This window comes from Protopterus annectens, chromosome 9.part0, assembly GCF_019279795.1.
Source record: "Protopterus annectens isolate FY-2018-M chromosome 9.part0, PAN1.0, whole genome shotgun sequence".
Lineage (NCBI taxonomy): Eukaryota > Metazoa > Chordata > Ceratodontiformes > Protopteridae > Protopterus > Protopterus annectens.
Window position 1 is genome coordinate 34,034,473 of NC_056743.1, and position 20,908 is coordinate 34,055,380.

The 20,908-nt window shown below is 38.4% G+C and overlaps 1 protein-coding gene across 1 annotated transcript in view; it reads left to right on the top strand.

The window, feature by feature from the left end:
• Positions 1-20,908, top strand: part of LOC122811022 (liver carboxylesterase 1-like) — a 683,437-nt gene that overhangs the window by 406,210 nt on the left and 256,319 nt on the right. The window contains exons 3-4 of the mRNA XM_044082537.1: positions 15,850-15,957; positions 19,403-19,599. Coding sequence (XP_043938472.1) covers positions 15,850-15,957; positions 19,403-19,599 — 305 coding nt within the window. The remainder of the gene's footprint in view (positions 1-15,849; positions 15,958-19,402; positions 19,600-20,908) is intronic.

Here is a 20,908-nt window from a genome sequence, read left to right on the forward strand (position 1 = left end):
ATGTCACACTATGCTCCTCCCTCTTGTTAAAATACGTATTCATCACAGCCATGTCCATCCTTTTCACAAAATCCACTAGCATCTGACCTTCTGCATTCCTTTGCTTAACACCATACCTACCCATCACTTCCTCATCCCCTCTGTTCCCTTCACCAACATGCCCATTGAAATCTGCTCCAATCACCCGCCTCTCACCCTTGGGTACAGTCATCACCACTTCATCTAACTCACTCCAAAAATGTTCTTTCTCATCCATCGCACACCCAACTTGTGGAGCATATGCACTAACAACATTCAACATTACACCATCAATTCCAGCTTCATAAACATCACTCTATCCTACACTCTTTTCACCTCCAAAACACTCTTAGCATACTGTTCCTTCAGGATAATGCCTATGCCATTTCTCCTCCCATCCACACCATGATAAAACAATTTGAAACCACCTCCGATACACCTAGCCTTGCTCCCCTTCCATCTGGTCTCTTGCACACACAAAATACCAACCGTCCTTCAGTCCATCATATCAGCTAGCTCTCTCCCTATAGCAGTCATACTGCCAACATTCAAAGTTCCGACCTTCACTGTCATGGTCCTAGCCTTTACCTGCCTTCGGGCATGCCTTCCGCCTCTTCTCCTCCTTCGGCCAACAGTAGCCCAATTTCCGCCAGCACTCTGTTGGCCAACAGTACTGGTGGCGGTCGTTGTTAACTCAGGCCTCGACTGATCCGGTATGAATTTCTGTACTGTTTTCTGCATGTATGGTTTGGCAAAATTTTACGGCGGATGCCCTTCCTGACTCAACCCTCCCCATTTAACCGGGCTTGGCACCGGCACAAAGAAATGCACTGGCTTGTGCATCCCCAGTGGCTGGGTCCTGTAGACTCAAGGTCTGAAATGCCTTGATCTTTTTAACTTTCACAGTTTTTTCAGATGTTCAATATAATAAATTGGGAGAAGTTGCCCACCTTTTCAAAGCTGCGTAGTCTAAGGTGCCATCTGCTGTCCTTTCTGATACAGAACATTTTTGTTTTTTGTTTTTCCTTTGCCAGAAATATCTTTTTCAATTACTTTAATGGCTGTACTGCCACCTCTCATAATGCTTTTGCTCACATCAGATCTGCTGATGATGTTTCCCTACCATCATTTCTTCTGACACTGTATTTCATGGTGTCAAAACATAAGGGTAATGATTATTTTGATGCTAACATTCCCAATAGTGGTGGTCCCAGGACTGGAGCGAGTGTTGGGATTTCAGGTACTGGGCTTCTCAGGTCCAGTATACTATTTTTCTGAAGCCATTTGATTCAAAAGAGGTTCATCATGTGTCAGCAAATCAATACAGACTAAAACATGCACTCTTTTATAGGAAGTTTCAAATTTCTTCCAATGCTAAGTTTATCAATTTTCTCCTGCACAAGAATCTGGGATACCACTGGTCTTCTGTCTCTCCTCAAGAAAGATTGCTTTTCAATTATGTAATAGCCACCAGTAAAAAAGCACTAGAGAAACTCCAGCTGAAACAAAGTTCACTGATGCTCCTTTAAGACGTTTCCTTGAGGAACCTTATTGAAGAGAGGGCCAGTTCCCCATTTCTTCCATAAAAGATGCAAAGTTTGGTGAGCACCTGTAGTTGATACATTGAAGATAGGGCTGGCTGTCAGATCTTATATCATTTCAAACTAGAGTAGGCTTGCTGCTTTACCCTTTCACCTTCCTGGTGGATTCACCTCTTGGTGGACATTTTGAAAGATGCTGCAAAAATAGTGTGGAAGAACCCAGACACTTCTGCACATGCGACAAGAACATTGAGTGGGGTTTCTGGCCTCTGAAAGAATGTTTAGTGTGGACAGAGAGTCCCAGATATTATCATGTCTGAATAAGCCTTTAGCAAAGAGTCCTGCTGCCCATTTACCATATGAGGAGTCAGGAGCAGTGGACTGATTTGAAAAGCATGTGCTCACATTTACCACTTTATATTAGTGAATGTTGAACTGTATGGTCAATATTGCGTATTTTTAGGAGAAAAGATGAATGCGGTATGTTGCAATGGGTCTATATTAGTTCACCAAAATCACTTTGCAGCGAACACCTAATCATCAACCATAATTCAGCGAAAATCATTTCAGCGATTCACTGACTTTACTGAGGGCAAGGAAATAGTTGACCTACAACTCAACGGACGGAGAGCTAAGCAAATCGAGCCCACCCCACATAACTATATTTACCATCTCCGACATCACACTACAGTGGAGAAAAGGGCAAAGCTGTGCTGTAGGGCAAGTACTTTTCATTTCATTTCTTAATTCCTTTATTCTTTTGTTCAAAACAGAAGTCTTCCAGCACCTTAAAAATATGGAGTCAGATAGTCCATGTTATTTGCACCAGTTATTTATTTTGTGCAAACCTTACTGCAGGATGGCTAAGTTATTTGGGGATTCAAGGACTGCTCCTAGCTTGCAGTCACCTGCAAGCTTAGTCAGCCATAGCCCTTTGGTATTGGCTTTTACTTCCGAAAATTAGATGCTAACTCTTACTGGTACTCGTCTGTCACAAATCACTCCTGACACTCTTCTCCACCCACTCCATCCTGCCTGTACTCTCTTCTTCATCTTTCTTCCACACTCACCATTACTGTGAACTGTTGATCCCAAGTACTTAAACTCATCCACTTCACCCTGGGGGAATTAGTTTGTGAATGGTCTTGTTGTGGAGGTAACTTCCCCTATTTTGATTACTTGCACCGTATCTGTGAGCTGATTGGCAATCCAGCAGTGACATAGGGGTTAATTCCCAGTTTACTTTGCTTTTCTACTATATCTGAGTAGGGAATTGTGTCAAAAGATTTGGCCAGGTCGAGGTATGCGGTGCATACCATTTTGCCTTCATCTATTGCTTTTGTGACCCCTTCAAAAAAAATCCACCAGGTTGAGTGAGCTTGACCTGCCCTTGACAAATCCAAACTGAGACAGGTCCACCATATGAACTGCCTTTGTGGCCAAATTATACGTTTTCCTTTATACCAGCATAGTCACTTAAATAGACTCTTATCTCTAAGTTTCTGTAATAAACCCCCCCACCCCCCACCCCAGGCTCAGGTTATGGGCCCTCAGGCTAATGGTGCCTTCCTTTCCTGAATAGATTCACCACTTCTGAAAATGTAGCTCTAGCTTCACACATTGAGATTGTCTCTTTTCGACAAGATCCACACATACTTGTTATCCCTACTACCACACGCTGATCTTGTCTTAGTTTTACAATCTGCAACACTGGCACAATTTTGGTATGTTGGCAGTGGACATTTCTGCAGATGATACCTAATTCCTTTTAGTACTGTAATAGTAATCTATGAATTAATGTATACTTGCACTAATTGTAGGCAGATTACGTTTTTTGTCAGTTTATGGAGCATGCTGGATTAGGAGTCAGCCATACTTATCTCTGTTCAGTCCACTGACATAGAATCCTTTATGTTGTCTTAATCCTCGCACATGCAAAGCCCTTGTACGGCGCTTGGCACACTACTTATAATCGCTTTAACTCTAGATATATTCATTCTTTCATGTAAAGTGTGGCAAATTACCTGACATAAATGATATAAGGTAGGTGCATTCAGGCATTGGGACAGCTAGACAGTTACCAGCATGGTCCGGACTAGCTGCAGTTATGATTACAACAGCAACACTTAAGGAATATAACTTGACTGGTTGTCATGCACTTCTAGTACTTGTTACCCATTTTGAATATAGCAAATGATGTACTTATGGCATCACAGATTATTTATTTGCTTTTGTGTACCGGGTAAGTCTGTCTGAGAACTGAAATGATAATTTTCTGTGGAGGTCCAAGGAGAAAAGCTCCAAAACAAGGATATTAATACATGTTTGACAATGCAAAAGAAGAAAACATCAACAAATATTATTTACAAAGTACATAAGTTGATGTACTAATGGACGTGCATAGCCAGTGACAAAAGGAATATAAAGTGTCTGTATCAATATGGCATTGGCTACATGAGATGGGAATGCAGCACATAAGCTATAGTAGATACAGGGATGAAAGATGAGACCTATCTATTTAGCTTGGCCAGACAGCTCATAGCATACATATATGACTCCAGCTCAAGCTAATTAACAATGCACCATGTATTAAAGCATATATAAATTATGCATGTATTGTAAACTGGAGTTATTTTTTAATCATGTTTGTCTGACTAGGTTTAGTCACAAACCCTTTTCAGCATAGGTTAAGGGAGAAAAACTCCAATTATACTGCAGTTTTAAACACGCATCCAGTAACACATGGACAGACATCCACATTATCAATTATGCATAAACTTGTTGATTAGATTGCATTCATATGAAAGTAGAGGCTGCTATTACGGTACAAAAGTTACTTAAGCATTAGTAGATGATGAACATTGAGTAGTATTTGAAGAGGTATTAATGGGTGTGTCAGATAGAAAATAGATCATACAATCAGTGCTTAGAATCTGAAATAAAAACTATGATGAGTTACATCTGATGAAGCTCCTTTAAGGGTAAAAACACTCATCTGATTAATAGTTTTTATTTTTCAGTAAAGAAGTATCGATTTGTAAACAAGTGTTTGATTACTTTGAGATTGGCTACAGTTCTTGGTTCTATTTTTTTTTTTTTTTTTTTTAGTTTTTAAGGAGGCTCTGCCAGCATCGTCAATACCCTAGAGTCTAGAAGTTGCAGTTTTCCCTGTAATTTAATGTTTTTCCTTAAAGGTGGAGATATCTTGCCCCCTAAGGGTGGAAAATTACTGCACCTCACTAGAATGATATGTTCTTTGTGTGTGTGTGTGTGTGTGTGTGTGTGTGTGTGTGTGTGTGTGTGTGTGTGCGTATATATATATATATATATATATATATATATATATATATATATACATATTTATTTCACGAACACCTTGTAGATGCCAAATCACTTAACAGCACACACTAACTTAGAAATGGCAACACACTTAAATATAAAATAATAAACAAGTATGTGCCATTAAGTGATTTGGCACCTACAAGGTGTTCGTGGAAGTGCTGCATCTTTTCCTTGTGCAGATGCGTTGTTCTTCAGTTTTGTTCTTTCGTCATTTAGATGACTCAGCTAGGGGCGACTGCTGACTTTGATAATAATGGCAACCTTTCCACCCTTGCTGAGTCAAGTCAAGGTGGACACAGCAGTGATGTGAACTTGGACATTAGTATCTGTAGTTTGCCTGGTGAACTACTGAAGTTAACACATACCTTTCATCAAGCCGATACACAAGCAAATTCATCCTTGCAGAGATTTCAGATTCACAGCAGGTTTATTGATGAATGGCAAATTAATGGTTCTGAATCTCATTCCTTTTCTAGTAATTCTACTATTATAGCCGGTACGACAGTGATCAATGAAGAGTTTGTTACTAGAGTTGTTCAAAGTACAGACAACAATCCATTTTCTAGCAGAAGACTGAATATTAATATGCTTACAGCTGTTGTTAAAGAAGTTCCTGATAACTGTAAGTTTAACATCTATGAATGTGAGAAAAAATTATTGAAATTGAAATCTCTTGAATGTGATAATTTTTACCGTAAGAGATGTATTGAACTCAGACAAGTACCACTGGGTTTACAAGTTCCCAAATAGTATTGATTATAATGACTATTTAACGAACTAGTTACAATTTGCAATAATACTGGTCTCGGAAGTTCTTAACCTATTGATAAAAAGTAACTGTGATAAAATAGAAAGCTTAAAGGCTGAGATTTTTAGTCTCATTGACTCTATCCTTCAGCATCAATCTTTTTGTCATTTTAAGACCATTTATGATGGTGTGCCTGTTAAGGTTGAAAGACACATTGTGACTTTGATTAATAAAAAGTTAGAAGAGGACTTGTGGACGTACTCTAATAATCAGGCATACCTGATTAAGACAAAAAAGGCATTTTGTCTAATAATATTATTGATAGGTTCTAACAATGGAACTTCTATAGGGTCCAATATGACCCAATTGGATAAAATTTCTAGACCGAGTGGTGCATCTGAGTTGTCCAGTAATGTTTCAGATTTGACTGCATCAAATGAGCAAGTTATTAATAAAGGAATGGATAATGAAGGTGTGAAAGGGGATGGAGTGAACGAATCCAGCCCAATACCTATCAATAATGCTAACAAGGTCAGCACTACTTTTTTTTCAACTGAAAACTCAAAACCAAGTTATGAATATGAACCAGAACATGAGAGGAAACAGAGGCAAAAAAAGAGGTCGAGGAAGGGGAAGAGATATTAAGTGCTGAATTGCCTTCAATTAATATAGATGCTTGTTATGACTGTAATGGCTCTTTTCATAGGTTCATAGGTTCATAGGTTTATACTAGGCTATCTGCCCTAAGGCATTTATAAGCCTAGCCCAAATTTTTGTGGCTTACGCCACCCCTTATATGAAAAAATACTGTGCCCATTAGTTTGTTGTGCCTCTGTCCAGCAGTGACACAGATATGATTCCCGGGGTAAACCTACGATCTCCCATCCACAGGTCTAGATTTCTCTTGAACAGAGTCAGCGAGGTGCTCTGCCGCACATGGACCGGGATTTTATTCCACAGCATAGGGAGTCTCTGAGTGATAAATCTATCCCTCCAGCACGTCCTATTTATAGCCGTGCTAAGGTTTAAGTCGCTTGCTCTAGTGGTTTTGGTGGATTTGGATTTTTGAGGTGGAGCATGTCCATTAATTCCGGGTTGGACATGGCCTTGTATGTCAGGCACATGTCACCTCTGAGCAGACGGTATGCGACTGAATAGAGCTGGAGTTTCTTCAATCTGGCAGCATATGACAGATTTTGGAGTCCCTTTATCCTTTTGGTGAGGAACTTTTGGGGTCTCTCCAATTGCTGCAGATGTCGGGTGAGATACATCCCGAATGGGGCATTGTACTCGATCATTGGTCTGATAAGTGAAGAGTACAGTGGAACAATGACCTCACTAGATCTGGATGTGAATCCCTTCATGATCAGGTGGGCAATGTAGAAGGTCTTTCTAACCACTTTAGCAATGTGAGTGTCAAAAGAAAGGCCACTGTCAACCTGGGTCCCCAGATCCCTGATAACCTCTTCTGTGCTTAGTGGATTGCCACCTATATGGTAGCTTGGGGTTACCTTGTTTTTCCCGAAGGGTATGACTATACATTTTTGGCGTTTAACTTCAGGCCATGGCTCTGGCACCAGCTATCTGTTTCCGTGAGTCCCTTCTGAAGGATATCCATGTCCGATGCACTTTCCACTATGGCCCAGTTTGCAGTCGCCTGCAAACTTTGTCAGCCAAAGTCCTCCCATGTTGGCCTGTACTTCTGAGAAGTAGATGCCAAACAATAGGGGCCAAGGACCGAGCCCTGTGGGACACCACTTGTGACCGGCTTGGAGTCTGACACAGCGCCAGCAACTCTAACCCTGTGGGTTCTGTCCTTAAGCCAGTTTGCAACCCATCTTGTGACATATGGGTTTACATTTAAGCTGGTAAGTTTTTCTACAATACCCGAGTGGGGTATTGTGTCGAAAGCCTTGCAAGGTCAAGGTAGGCTGTATGGACTGCCTTTCTCTCATCAATGGCCTTGGTGACTGTTTCAAGAAGTCGACCAAGTTCAAAAGGCATGATCTTCCCTTGACAAAGCCAAACTGGGTCGGGTCCAATGTCTGCAAGTCCCTATATCTTTGTTTATGAGCTCCATTATGATCCTCTCCATAGCTTTGCAGACTAGACTTGTTAAGCTTATGGGGCGGTAATTACCAGGGTCCGTGAGGCGCCTTTGTGGAGTGGGACCACAGTTGCCGTCGCCACTCCTTGGGCACGTATCCTGTGGTAAGGCTGAGATTAAACAGCTGCCTTATGTGCGGGTTTAATTCCTCATTTAGCTCGTGTAGCACACAGCCGGGGACACCATCCGGTCCCATTGATGCTGTGTTTTTAGCTTTAGAGAGAGCAGCTTTCACCTGCGCATTTGAGATGTTCGGGAGGCTACACTCGGCTGGGATAGTTATCTCTCCTTTAGGGGAGAGGGGTGAAGTTTGCACTGAACCTGTCTGCCAGTATGTTGGCAATGTCTGTGGGTTCAGTGATTTTTGTATCATTTTGGACTAATTCTGAGCATATCTGGGAGTTTCCACCCAGGTTCCTAACATAGCTGAAAAAGGCCTTATGATTTTCCTTTGAATCCATGGCAATTTTTCTCTCAAAATTGGCCTTAGTTGATTTTATGAGTGCTCGTATTTTTTACTAATAATGATCAGGGGTGACTTCCCTTTTATGGATTTTGTTCTATCATGTAATAGCTTTCTCCTCTTATTGTAAAGTTTGTTAATGGCTGGGGTCCACCAGACTGGACGTTTGCCCTTTGTGGAAAGAGTCTTGGTTTTATTTGGGATTGCCTGATCCATGCAGTCCTGGAGGTGTTCATAGAAGGCATTTGTAAGGGCTTCCAGCTTGGGTTGTGGTTTCCTCTGGCTCAGGGGCCTTGAAGGATACCACACCAGTCTTGAGTAGTGTGAAGTTTGCTTTAGAGAAGTTCTTCACTATGGTCTTTTTTGTTTGGGGTGGGGGGCGGGATGTGGATTTCCAGTGAGATTAGTTTATGATCAGATCTCACCAATGAGGGATATACTTCCGGTGTGGAGCATTTTGTCCCCATGTTTGTGACAATGAGATCTAGTATATTTTCTCCTCTTGTGGGAACAGTGACTAGCTGTTCCATGGCATTTGAATTTATGAACTCCAGGAACCGTTGGGCTAGAAAGTTAGGGCTTGAGTAATGTTCCCAGTCTATATTCGGGTAGTTGAAGTCACCCAATATGATGGTGTTTGGAGATACATTTATACCCTCCAGTGTCTTCAGGAAGGCTGTGTGGGGTTCCTGAGTTTGAGAGGGTGGCCTGTAGCATGCTACAATTTGTAGAGCAGTTTTGCCTATGGTTAGTTGCACCTGGATGGTTTCAAGCCGTGCATTGCCACCAACCTGGAGGTGTGGGTATCCTTTATGAATATGGATACACCCCTCCTTTTGTGGTGTGGTCCGGGTTTTGGGGCCGGAACGCATGCTATGAGGTAAAACCTAATAGTGCCAGGGTGCTCTCAAGGAGCCTTGAACCAGGTTTCAGTTACAGCACAGACATCGATGTTCTCCATACTGAGAAGGGCCTCGAGTGCGTGCATTTTGAGATTTAGACTTCTGGCATTGAGCAGCATTACCCTCAACTGGACTGCCTGATTTTTAATCTTTCAAAGTTAATATTAGATAAAATAAAAATAGATGTACTTTCTAAAGGACTTAATTTTGTTCCAAGTAACAGAGTCAATTATACTGATTTAATAATTGATTTTAAACTGTTTTTAAACTGTAAGGAAATTAAATCTGAAATTTATTATGCATAATGTATGTAACAAGTAAACTTATTCTGTATCAGAAAACCTAGTATATTTAATCCTCCTCTTAATAATACACTTAGTGTTTTACAAAATCCTGTGAGAATTACTTTAATATATTAGTTAGAAACAAACCTGATAAAAAGATTTTTAATCTTAGTCAAGAAGAATGAAAAGTGTTTAAAAAGTTATGTAATTGGAAATAACTTAGATTCATGAAAGCCAACAAGGGTTGTGAACTAGTTATAACAGAGCAGGAGAGATATAAAAATTAAATGGTTAAAATTAAAATAAAAAAAATAAAATAAATTAAAATTTATTAAAACAAAGTGAAATCAAGCATTATGTTAAAGTTAAAGGTTTTGTAAGATGTTGTTATAGTGAGGTTGATAATAAATTATTTGAGTTATTTAATCAAGAGTATGTATGATTATTTGGTGGCTGATGAGCCTGAATTGGAGAAATTCTTTTTTGTATACAAAAGATGCACAAGGATGCTATCAACCCCCCATTCAGGCCAATAGTATCTTCACCTCGGCATAAGACAACCACCATTTCACAGTACTTACATAGTTTATTAAACCCTTTAGTATAAAAAAGTTAGTTTTACATTAAAGATTCCTGGTCTTTGTTGTATTTTTTAAGAGACTTTAAAGTTGAGAATAATTATTTATTATGTACAGTAGATGTGAGTCTAGATACAAATATTGATCAGGAAGAAGGCATTGAATTTATTAAATTATATCTTGAAAAATTGCATCATATGAACCGTAAATTTATCAACACTGTTAGCACTTTGATGGATATTGTTTTAACTAACAATTTTTTTCTATTTGATGATATTATTTATCGTAAAATTACTGGAGTTGCTATGGGAGCTAAGGTGTCCCCAGCTTTTGCGCACATGGTTCTCTCTTGATGGGAGAGCAATGTTTTGGTAAATTTACCTTTATACCAACATGTCAAAAGTTATAGACGGTATAGTGGTGATTTATTTTTTATTTGGGATGACACTGTAGAAATATTTAAGGCATTTGTTGACCAAAATGCATAATGTATGTAACAAGGAAACTTATTCTGTATCAGAAAACCTAGTATACTTAATCCTCCTCTTAATAATGCACTTAGTGTTTTACATAATCCTGTGAGAATGATTTTAATATATTAGTTAGAAACAAACCTGACTATTGGTGAAATTGGTGAGTAAAACAGATTTTTTAGATTTGAATATTGAGATAGTTTGGGCTGAGAAACATTTCAAAACCTGTGTTTATATAAAAGGGACCTTCACCAATAATTATTTGCATTGTAGAAGTCACCATCCCAAAAGAATGAAGTTAAACATTTTTAGGGGACAGGCAATTTATATTAGCAGAATTACTATTGAAGATTCAATATTTTTAAATAAATGAAATGTTGTTTATTGTTACGTTATTCTTAGCTAGAGGTGACCCACTAAATGAGCTCATTAATATTAAAAATGAAGTTGTAGCCAATAGGTGGTCAAAGTTTCCACCTATTATAATGCAAGGCTTAAGTGTATCAGCCAATAAGGAAGTGAGAAGAAATGACAATGTTTTGGTGGATACTATGGGTCATGTGCTTTTCTGATACTTATGAGTGTGGATAGTGAAGCCATCAGGAAGATTGTTACCACCAACTGGAGAATTATTTCCGGTAGTTAAGATTTAATGAAAATAATAGGCAAAGTTCCATTATTTGTAGTTAAAAAAATCTACCAATTTAAAATTAATGTTCGAGAAAAGTATCAGATTTGAAGAGAAGGTATTCTCTAATAAGAGCAGGACTTATGCCTGTTATAATAGCAAACAATGTAGATTAATTTCCAGTTCAGGATGTTATAAATTTTGAACATGTTAATTATAACTATGTTGCTAAGAATTTTTATAATTGTTAGAGAAGAAATGTAGTTTGCATTGCTTAGTGTAGTGCTTGCCCGCAGTTCTCTATAGGGAAGAGTGTTAGAAAATTATGTACTCATATTAGGGAACATGTTAAAGCAATTAAAGATAAAAATAAGCTTAATGCTTTAGCCAAACATTCAATGGTTTGTATAGGATTTCATAAGTTTTATTTTTCTGTATTAGACCAAATAAAAGGAAGTATATTTGTTAATAGGTGCTGCGGTAGCGTTGTCGCCTCACAGTAAGACGCTGTCCAGTTCGATTCTCAGCTAGAGTGTCTTCTGCGTGGAGACATGCGTGAATGGGTGTACCTTCATTGAAGTTGTGCATCAGGGCTGGTAACTTGGCACGTAAAAATCAACTACCAATCATTAGCGGACCGGAGTTCCGCTGTGGCGACCCCTAACCGGGAAAAGCCAAAAGACACACATACAGTAGTAACAAAGTATTAGAAGTCTGGGAGCTTAAGTGGCAAATTTTATTAAGGGCAGATAAGTTTCCTGAACTAAATGAATTGATTAATATTAAATGTCTTTTGAAGGCCAAAATGTGTAATTATATTAGTATTTACAATGTATAGTGATAGCTTGTAATTTATTACTATTTTAAATGAGAGTTTCTTATTTGTCAATTTAATGATTTACCAGTTTGTTATTGGATGGTTTGTGGATGATGTCATAGAGGAGGATTTTCAAACTGTGATGAAGTTCCAAGAATATTAAAAGGAAAGAAAGTACTAAAACAGCGCTGTTTATTATTTAATATTTAAGTGAGTTGCCATTTTAAATCAGTGTGTGTCGTTAAGTGATTTGGCATCTACAAGGTGTTCATGGAAGTGCTGTATCTTTTCCTTGTGCAGACACATTTTCTTCATATATATATATATATATATATATATATATATATATATGTGTGTGTATATATATATATATATATATATATATATATATATATATATATATATTTATTTTTATTTTATTTTAAATTTGTTTACCGGGAAAGTCCGACTGGGCAGAGCCCATTTTCAGTGGAGGCCTGGGGAGAAAAGCTCCACAAAAAGTGACAGTACATACAACATTAGCAACAGTAAATACAGCATGACAAACAATATATACAACATAAGTTACAGCAGATACAGCATCAGATACGGAACCTAACATAGTGATATTATTAACATAGAACATATGAATATTAATTTACATTTGTAAAGGTAAAATAATTCTACATTTATCACACATTTAAGAATAAAAAGAAAAAAAGAAAAATTGTAATACAAATAAGTTCACTGTCCAAGAGACATGCTGAATAATTAATGGAGAGTGTACTTATGATAACAGGAGATCAACCAGGGGTGTATCAACCAGGGGTGTTGCATGAGCAGAGCCAAGTGTCAGATGATTTTTGAGTCGTTCTTTAAACTGTGTGTTCTCAGTGGTTCTAATATTATGGGGGAGGGAGTTCCAGGTTTTTGAGATATAAGAAGAGTATAAGGAATCTCCTGCAGTGATGTTAGTTTTAGAGACTTATAGTAAAGCTTTATTTGATGATCGTAGTGTTCGAGTGTTAAAGTAAGGTTGTAGTAAGTTTGGAGAGCTGGAGTTTTTGGGGTTATAGAGTAATTTGTGGGCCATGATTAATTAGTTGTATGCAAGAAGCTGAGGTAGTTCAAGCCAGGAGAGTTTTTTGATGGCTAGACAGCGATGTGACCTATTTTATGATCCAGTAGCAAATTTAGCTATTTTGTTATGGCGTGTATTCAGTTTATCTAAGTCTATTTTTTTTTTTTGAGGTTGATAAGGATGGGTGAAGCATATAATAGAGTTGCTAGTTGGTGGGTTCTGGCTATGGCAGCTCTTGAGGAGTCGGTTAAAAATGTTGGGTTTCTGTAAAGGTTGCCCTTTTTTGTGGACTTTTTTTTAATTGTTTGTGATCTGTACATGTCATGTCTTAGCTTATCATCTACAGTGACTCCTACTAGTTTGGTGGATGGCTCAGATGTAATTATTGTGTTGTTATTAGCTGTGATGTGGAACACTGTGGGGGAAATCTAGTAGTCTGGTAGGATGAAAGATCATAAGTTTTGTTTTTTTGGAGTTAAGAATAAGTTGGGAGTTAGCCAGCCGTGTTTCAATTTCTGTAAAGGCCTGTTGTGTTTTGTCCTGAAGTTGTTGCATGGTAGGGGCTGCATATATTAATCTTGAATTGTCTGTATATTGGATAAAGATGGCAAGTACTGAAGAGAAGAAGGGGGCTATGTATGGATCCCTGTGGGACCCCAAGGTAAAACAGAGAAGCGTGGAGAAGTCATATTGCCACTTAACTGCCTGCTGATGACCTGTTAAGTAACTACGGAACCATGAGACACACAAAGGGTGCATTTTATGCCTGAGAGAGCAGTTAGAAGTTTAGATATATCCAAGAAAACTGGTGAAACTATGTTTCCCTCATTCCTGTATTGGTTTATGGTGTTGGTAAAGCTAAGTAGAGCAGTGGTTGTACTATGGAATGGTCTACGTCCATGTTGAGAGATGGCAAGTAAATTACTGGATGTGAGATATCTCATAAGTTGGGAGTGTATACATTTCTCCAGAAATTTTGAAAGTGGGGATATGATAGTTATGGGACATTATTTAGTTAGCTCAATTGATTTACCACCTTTATCTACAGGAATAATATAAGAAATTTTCCAGATGTTAGTGACGTAGTTTTTCAGAAATGGAGTGCTTAGTCAGTATTGATATGGGATATGATATAGCCTCAGCTGCAATTTTTAGGAACTCTGCTGGTAAGTTATCACCTGCAGTTGTAGTTGGTTTAAATTTTTTAGTTTTTCGATGGTTTTGGTGGGGATGAGTTGAAATGAGAGGGAAGTATTATTACTGTTATTTAGTTTTTTTGTAGGTTATTTGGGTTAACTCTGGTTAGTTCAAGAATGATTTCTGTAAAGTATTTGTTAAACTGTTCAGCGGAGATTTCTGAGTTATTTGATAGGGTGGGGGAGGGGGTTGTGGTTTGTCTGGGACTGAGTATGTTTTGGATTATAGCCCAGAATTGTTGTGGGTTATTTTGATACTTAATTTGCATGTTTGTATAATAGTTGTTTTTGTCTAGCTTGATTTGGTGTTTAACTGAGTTGTTGGTACGTTATACGTTCAGGTAGAGTTTTGCTAGTATGCCAGGAGATCCAGGCCATGTCCCTTTGTTTAAGGAAGCTTTCTGTTTCAGTAGTAAGCAATGGAGCAGAATTTGCTTTGACACAAATTGCTCTAGGGGGTGCCATATTGTTGATTGTATTGAGGAAAGTATTATTAAAATGCTGCATCTGAGGGTAACATCTTCAGTGGGCTCCAGTTACATGGTTTAAAATGCTGTGTGTGTGTGTGTGTATATATATATATATATATATATATATATATATATATATATATATATATATATATATATATATAGCTAGATAGATTTGTGAGAGAGATTGTGCAGTTTTATATAGATGTATAAATCTTGTAATGTGGAGACTAGTTTGCTGTCTTATTGTTTACATTGTGAGTGCTGTATTTTCTTACATGTATCATGTTTAATGACTGAGGTGGCCACGGTGGTGCAGCGGTTAGTGTTGCCACCTCACAGCAAGAGGTTCTCCAGTTTGATCCTCGGCTGGGGTGCCTTCTGTGCGGAGTCTGCATGTCCTCCCTGTGGTTGCGTGGGTTTCCTCCGGGTGCTTCGGTTTCCTCCCACATCCCAAAGACATGCTGTAGGTGGACTGGACACTCTAAACTGGCCCTAGGTATGAGTGTGTGCATGTGTGTGCCTTCTGTGGAAGGTTGGGCACCGGGCTGTCAACTCAACACTGTAAAACTCCACTGCCAATCATGAGCAGACAGGTGATCCATTGTGGCGACCCCTAACTGGGAAAAAGCCGAAAAAAGAAGATCATGTTTAATGACAACAGTTTTGAGGAACTTTTCTTTCAGTTTTTTTCCAGTCTTATGGCACAATATGCCGTACATGAGTACCAGACAAAGCATGTGTCACAACTAATAACCTCTTCTATAAAAATGTGTCATAGAAAGAAATTTGAAATATAAGCTGATAATCGGTACTTTCCTTCTCCTGTGTTCTGTTTTCTCTGTCCCAGACAGCTCTCTATCATCGGGAAGTATAATAATAGGTTAGCTTAGTGATGCAAAGCATTAATCTTAGAGACAAAGTTTGAAAATGAAAAAGAAGGCTGGTCTGTCAAAATGTGTAATATGTTTATCAAAGCAAGTGAAAGAAATCAACCATTTTTATTGTGCGAGTTTCTGGTCAATCTTTCATGTTTCTTAAATTGTCCTTATAGCTGGTTCTCTAACACATGGCTTGCTGGATGTTTCACTCTTCCCACCATCTCATTTAGTGTAAAATGCATCTTTCATTTGTTACTGTCTGCAGACTTAGCACATGATAGCTGACCATGACTGCACTCAGTCAGTTTCTATTGATGTGTACTCTGCGTTACTTTTAACAGGCAATTATGGATTTTTGGATCAAATTGAAGCACTGCGCTGGGTAAGGAACAACATTCATTCTTTTGGAGGGAACCCAGAGAAGGTTACCATTTTTGGACATAGTTCAGGTATGTTTTTATTTTATGCATTTTTTGCTGGTAAATAGAAAAGTGATCTGGTCCATATGGAATCATTTAAGCTATTGCCCAGTATATGTACACATGTCAGCCCATACAGTTGGGCAATTAAAATATTGTCTTTCTTGCAGTGTCATAAAAGCATTTTATCTGCACCTAAGATATTAACTTAAGTTGAGCAAAGTATTCATAGTTTAAGTTAAACAAATTTATTCATTTCTTCTCAAAGTAAAGTCTTGCTAACTGTGTTTAAATAATTTCTTTCAGGAGCCACTGTTTTACAGCCCATTAGCACAGGGTGATGGGTTACTGTTGTATAACTGATAATAGCTAGAAATATGTGTACTGCAGTAATTCTGTTTTTAGTTTAAAGTCATAAAACATATAATTTTAAAATTAAAAAGAAATAACTTTTCCCACCATCAGACCACTTAGCAATAGTGCAGACACTTCTGGCTAATTATTTCATTAGTACATTATCTACTATGTATTAGCATGCAGTCTCACTTCTTTCTTTCCTTCTTGATAGGTAGCCAACCATGCTTGTTAATGTATGGCCTGTTACTATGTGATGTAAGTAGTAACACTGCTCGCTTAATGCAACCAGTGTTAGTACTTACCCTGTGATCTCTAGCCCTTTGACTAGAGCTTTCTGTATGGACTTCAGTCTTAAGGGATTGTTTACCCTGCAAGTATCTTAAAAATACTAGCAGGGTGATAGTAATAACTCTAAATATTGCCCACAGCAATGATCTTCTTGAACTACATTTTTTAAACTACAGTCGGATGCGGGGGTGTTCATTAATGAGAAACAAGCAGTGTTTTTGTTAGGAGACAAGATAAATTGGCAAACATCCCGAGTAGAAGGTAAGTAAAATGTCAGAACATCATTATCTTTTAGTTGTAAGATGGAGAGGCAGACTGAGTATGAAATAAAAGGGAAATTATGTAATTACTGTTTAGAGATCATCAAAATGGCATATCAGGGTGTGACAGTGTGTGTATCTGAGAGTGAGTTGAAATACACTATTGTGACCATTATGTACTTCATTTTGATCATAGTTGAGCTCCTAGTGGGTATACATAACATAGTTATTTTTGTGGTAGGAGATGAGTTGTGAAAGCAAAAGGCAGTTTCTTGATTAATATTAAATTGTCAATATGGATTGCAAAGCAGTAGTGGTGCAAATATCTGGCAGTATCATATTGAAATACATTATTATGATTATTATCTATTTCACATAGATCACAGTCTAATATCTGGGTATTATAAAGTCAGAATGTTGTTTAAGGTGGGCGGTAGAGAAGCAGATAATATGTAAAAGCAAAAGACAGTTAGTTCATCACTGCTGAATGTTAATATGGCTTGTCAGGGAGGCTAAGTGCATGTGATGGAGGGCAACAAGATGAAATATGTATGTCTGAGGGCATAATTTATTTTACGTTCATCACATGGAAATATCAGGGGGTGTACTTGGCTATTTTTGATGAGGAGGCAGGCTGTGTGGAAGGCTAGGAAATTACACTGACTTGGTCACTTTTTAGTGATAGTCAGTAGAGCTTGCCATGGAAAAGCACAGCATATGCCTCTGAGCAATACATTGAAATGCCTTATTGTGTCATTACTTCTTTTTGAGTACAGAATTGTACACAGTTAGAAAGTAGCAAGAGACATTATTATTGATTGTTTTTAAATTATCATTAATGTAGCTTCTAGAGAAGAGGCAGGACTTGTGTTTGAGAGCAATATATTGAAATACATTACTGTGACTATTATTTCATTTGCTTTGATCAGAATCAGGTATTAGAGGTGTACATAGTTCAAAGACAGCTGTCTCTGTGGGGAGATAAAGATGCTATGCATTGATGTACCCATCTCAGGTACTTTATCTCCATCACCTCCAGCTTCCTTATCTGCACTACCTTCATTGTCCAGGTTTCTGTACGATACAATAGCACTGGTGACATCACTGTTTTGTACACCTTACTTTTTGGCTTCTTTGGCATTCATTATTCACACACTACCCATGACAGTCCATGCTAGCTGGCAGCAGCCCCTCTGATTCTAGCTTTGACCTCTTCATTTAGACTTACCCTTATCTTAAACATTCCTCCAAGATACCCACTAACCTGCTCCATTGTTTCCCTTCTGTCACAATTTTCAGCTTCTTCTGATTTCCCCCATTTGCTGCCCTGACAAATGCCTTGTCTGTACTCAATTTCATCTGATGTGCCTTCATTTTAGCTTTCCGTTCCCCTACCCTTTGCTGAAGTTCTTCTCAGAGAATGCCTGTAATGCCGCATTGTCTGCATACAGCAGTTTTGTTGATCTGTTCCCTCCGACATGTTTGCTAATGTCATTCATCATCAATAAGAACAGCAGTGGGATCAGATCTAAGCTCTGATGCACACTGAGAACCCCTCTGTGTGTTTATATTTGCGTCACTAAATCCTTGTTTATAGCCTTCACTAATCCTGCCAGTGTTTCTGGGACTTCAGATTATCACAGGACTGCCCAAATTGGCTTTCTTGTGACTTTGTCATATGCTTTTTCCAAATATAGTAATTCCCAGTTGGAGTCTACTCATCTCTAGCTACTCCACTGTCTGTCTCACTTCAAACATTTGGTAAGTTATGCTGCATCCTGATCTGAATTGGTCATTTCTTACTTGGTATAACTGTGCATATTCGTTTATCAGGCACCCTCTCCAGCTCATTTATTCAGTGTGAAAGGAGTCTGATAACATCTTAACTGCTCAGTGTTGTGAATATCCTGTTCTTGTATACGAGCACTACCGCAGTGAGTACCTTTAGATGCTCTCTGTCCTCCAATTTCCCCAGCATCTTGATCACATCTGCCGTGAGTTCATGCAGTTAATCTCCTTTAGTGCTGCTCTTATTTTGTGTAAAGTGGGCTCTTCCTGCTTCATCATAGGCTCTGCATGGCGCAGCATAGCCTCTGTGGGGTTTGTGAAGTATATATTCGTGTATAAGTATGTATGTTCCTGATTGCAGTATGGTGTTTCCTAGTGTCTGGGGGTGGAACTGGTAAGCACAAAAGATGAGTCTAATTATTTGGTCACTGTAACTGTGTACATTATTCCAGTTGTGCAGCTGTGCCTTAGACTGCAGACTTCCAGTTAAAAAAAAAAAATACCAATTGTTGATTGAAATGATAAACTGAGCAATAGGATGATATTGTTCATTTATTAGCTAATACAGTAAGACTCTATATCTAGTATATGCAGTTTGTTTCAAATGTGGTCAGTGTATTTTGTTTTAAAAGATTATTGTAAAAATATCCAGTTGTTAGTCAGTTTTAATTCCTGATAAAGGAAACCATTCATTACCTTCCAGAAAACTAAAGTTAGCACCTGCTTGTGAGTACATTTTAAAGTTATGTGTGATATAATTAACTGCCGATTTTTTTCTGTAGGAGGAACGTCGGTCTTGGCATTGATGATGTCACCACTGGCGAAAGGTCTTTTCCATCGTGCCATTGACATGAGTGGAGCTTTAATTTCTAGCAAATCACTGGAAGAGACAGAAAAAGATAACCTGATATTTCTGAAGAAAACAGAGTGTAAAACTCTGCAGTGCCTGCACTTATTACCCACAGAGAAGGTCCTACAGGTATGAGAATGTACACACAAGGCTAGCAGAATATGAAACCTGAGTGACACATACACTCGGACCTCCTCTCTTACGGATTGTTTTCTGGGGGGGGGGGGGTTGTTGACTTTCTCCTGTCATTTAGTGTCCTTCATTTCAGTCACATTCATAAGTGTTTTTATGACCAGTTATGTGTAAGTGCATTATATGAAGGTACAGAATGTATGGCCTGATTTTGCTCACTCTACTGTTTTTGCAGTCTTGAGTTACCACATACATGATTAATTCCCAGCTAAAAAAATATACTCTGAAGCTGATAGGATCATAAGAATTACAAGACAATTGAGCCTCAAGGTCATTTCCTCCCTACTTTTCATTTCAAGGAAAGCCAGGTCATTCCTACCAGCAGCGAATTTTTAAGCATTCATCTTGTTGTGCAGCATATTTTTAAAAAAACTATGTACCACATTGTCTAATTCGGATATGGGATTTGTTTCAGAGAAGAGAGAGGCACTGTGTGACAATCCTGCCCTCCTCTCAGTTTTATTTGTATTTTGGAGTAAATTAAATTGCTGATTCTAGTGTTAGCTGAACTGTTCAGTTTATCAAGGCATAAGAGTTATTGGACTGTCGTGTTACTTGCAGCCCATTAAGCAAGATGAATCACACCCTGCCGAGTCTGTATGGTACTGAGTATAGAAATAACCCCTCCAGTCTTTTTGTAATTCAGATCCTTTAGGCTTGTCATCATTTTAATAACAAATCTCTGGAGTCTTTCCAATTGCTTAGTAAGTCACATTGCAAAGGGGGCATTGGTACTCAGTGAAAGGTCTAATTAAAGCGAAGTACAAGGAGAGGCTTATGATTTTGACTTGAACAAAATACATTTTGCTGCGAGCTGTGGATGGTAAATTGGTTTTCTAGTCACCATTGCAACATAATGGTTAAATGTAAGGAAGCTGTCCACCCATGTGCTCAGGTTGTTCATGACTTTTTTATTTTGAAGTGGTGTGTTATCTATATTATAAGCAGGAGCTGGGGCTGTTTAGAAATTTTACAGTGTTGCACTTTTTGGCATTCAGCTTGAGTTAATTTTTAGTACACCATCTGTTGACAAGTGTAAGCTCATAAAGGAGTGCATGTCTGTCAGAAAAAGACGTGAGGATGACTCCCAGCTTACGATCATTTGATAAGTGGAGATTGGAGAAGCAGATGAAGAGGTCCCAGCCTAGATCCTTGTGGAACTCTACTAGTCACCCTTGTGCTCAAAGGATGTACCCCCAATTCTTTCTGTGTGAGTTTTATCCCTAAGCCATGTGGCTATTCACTT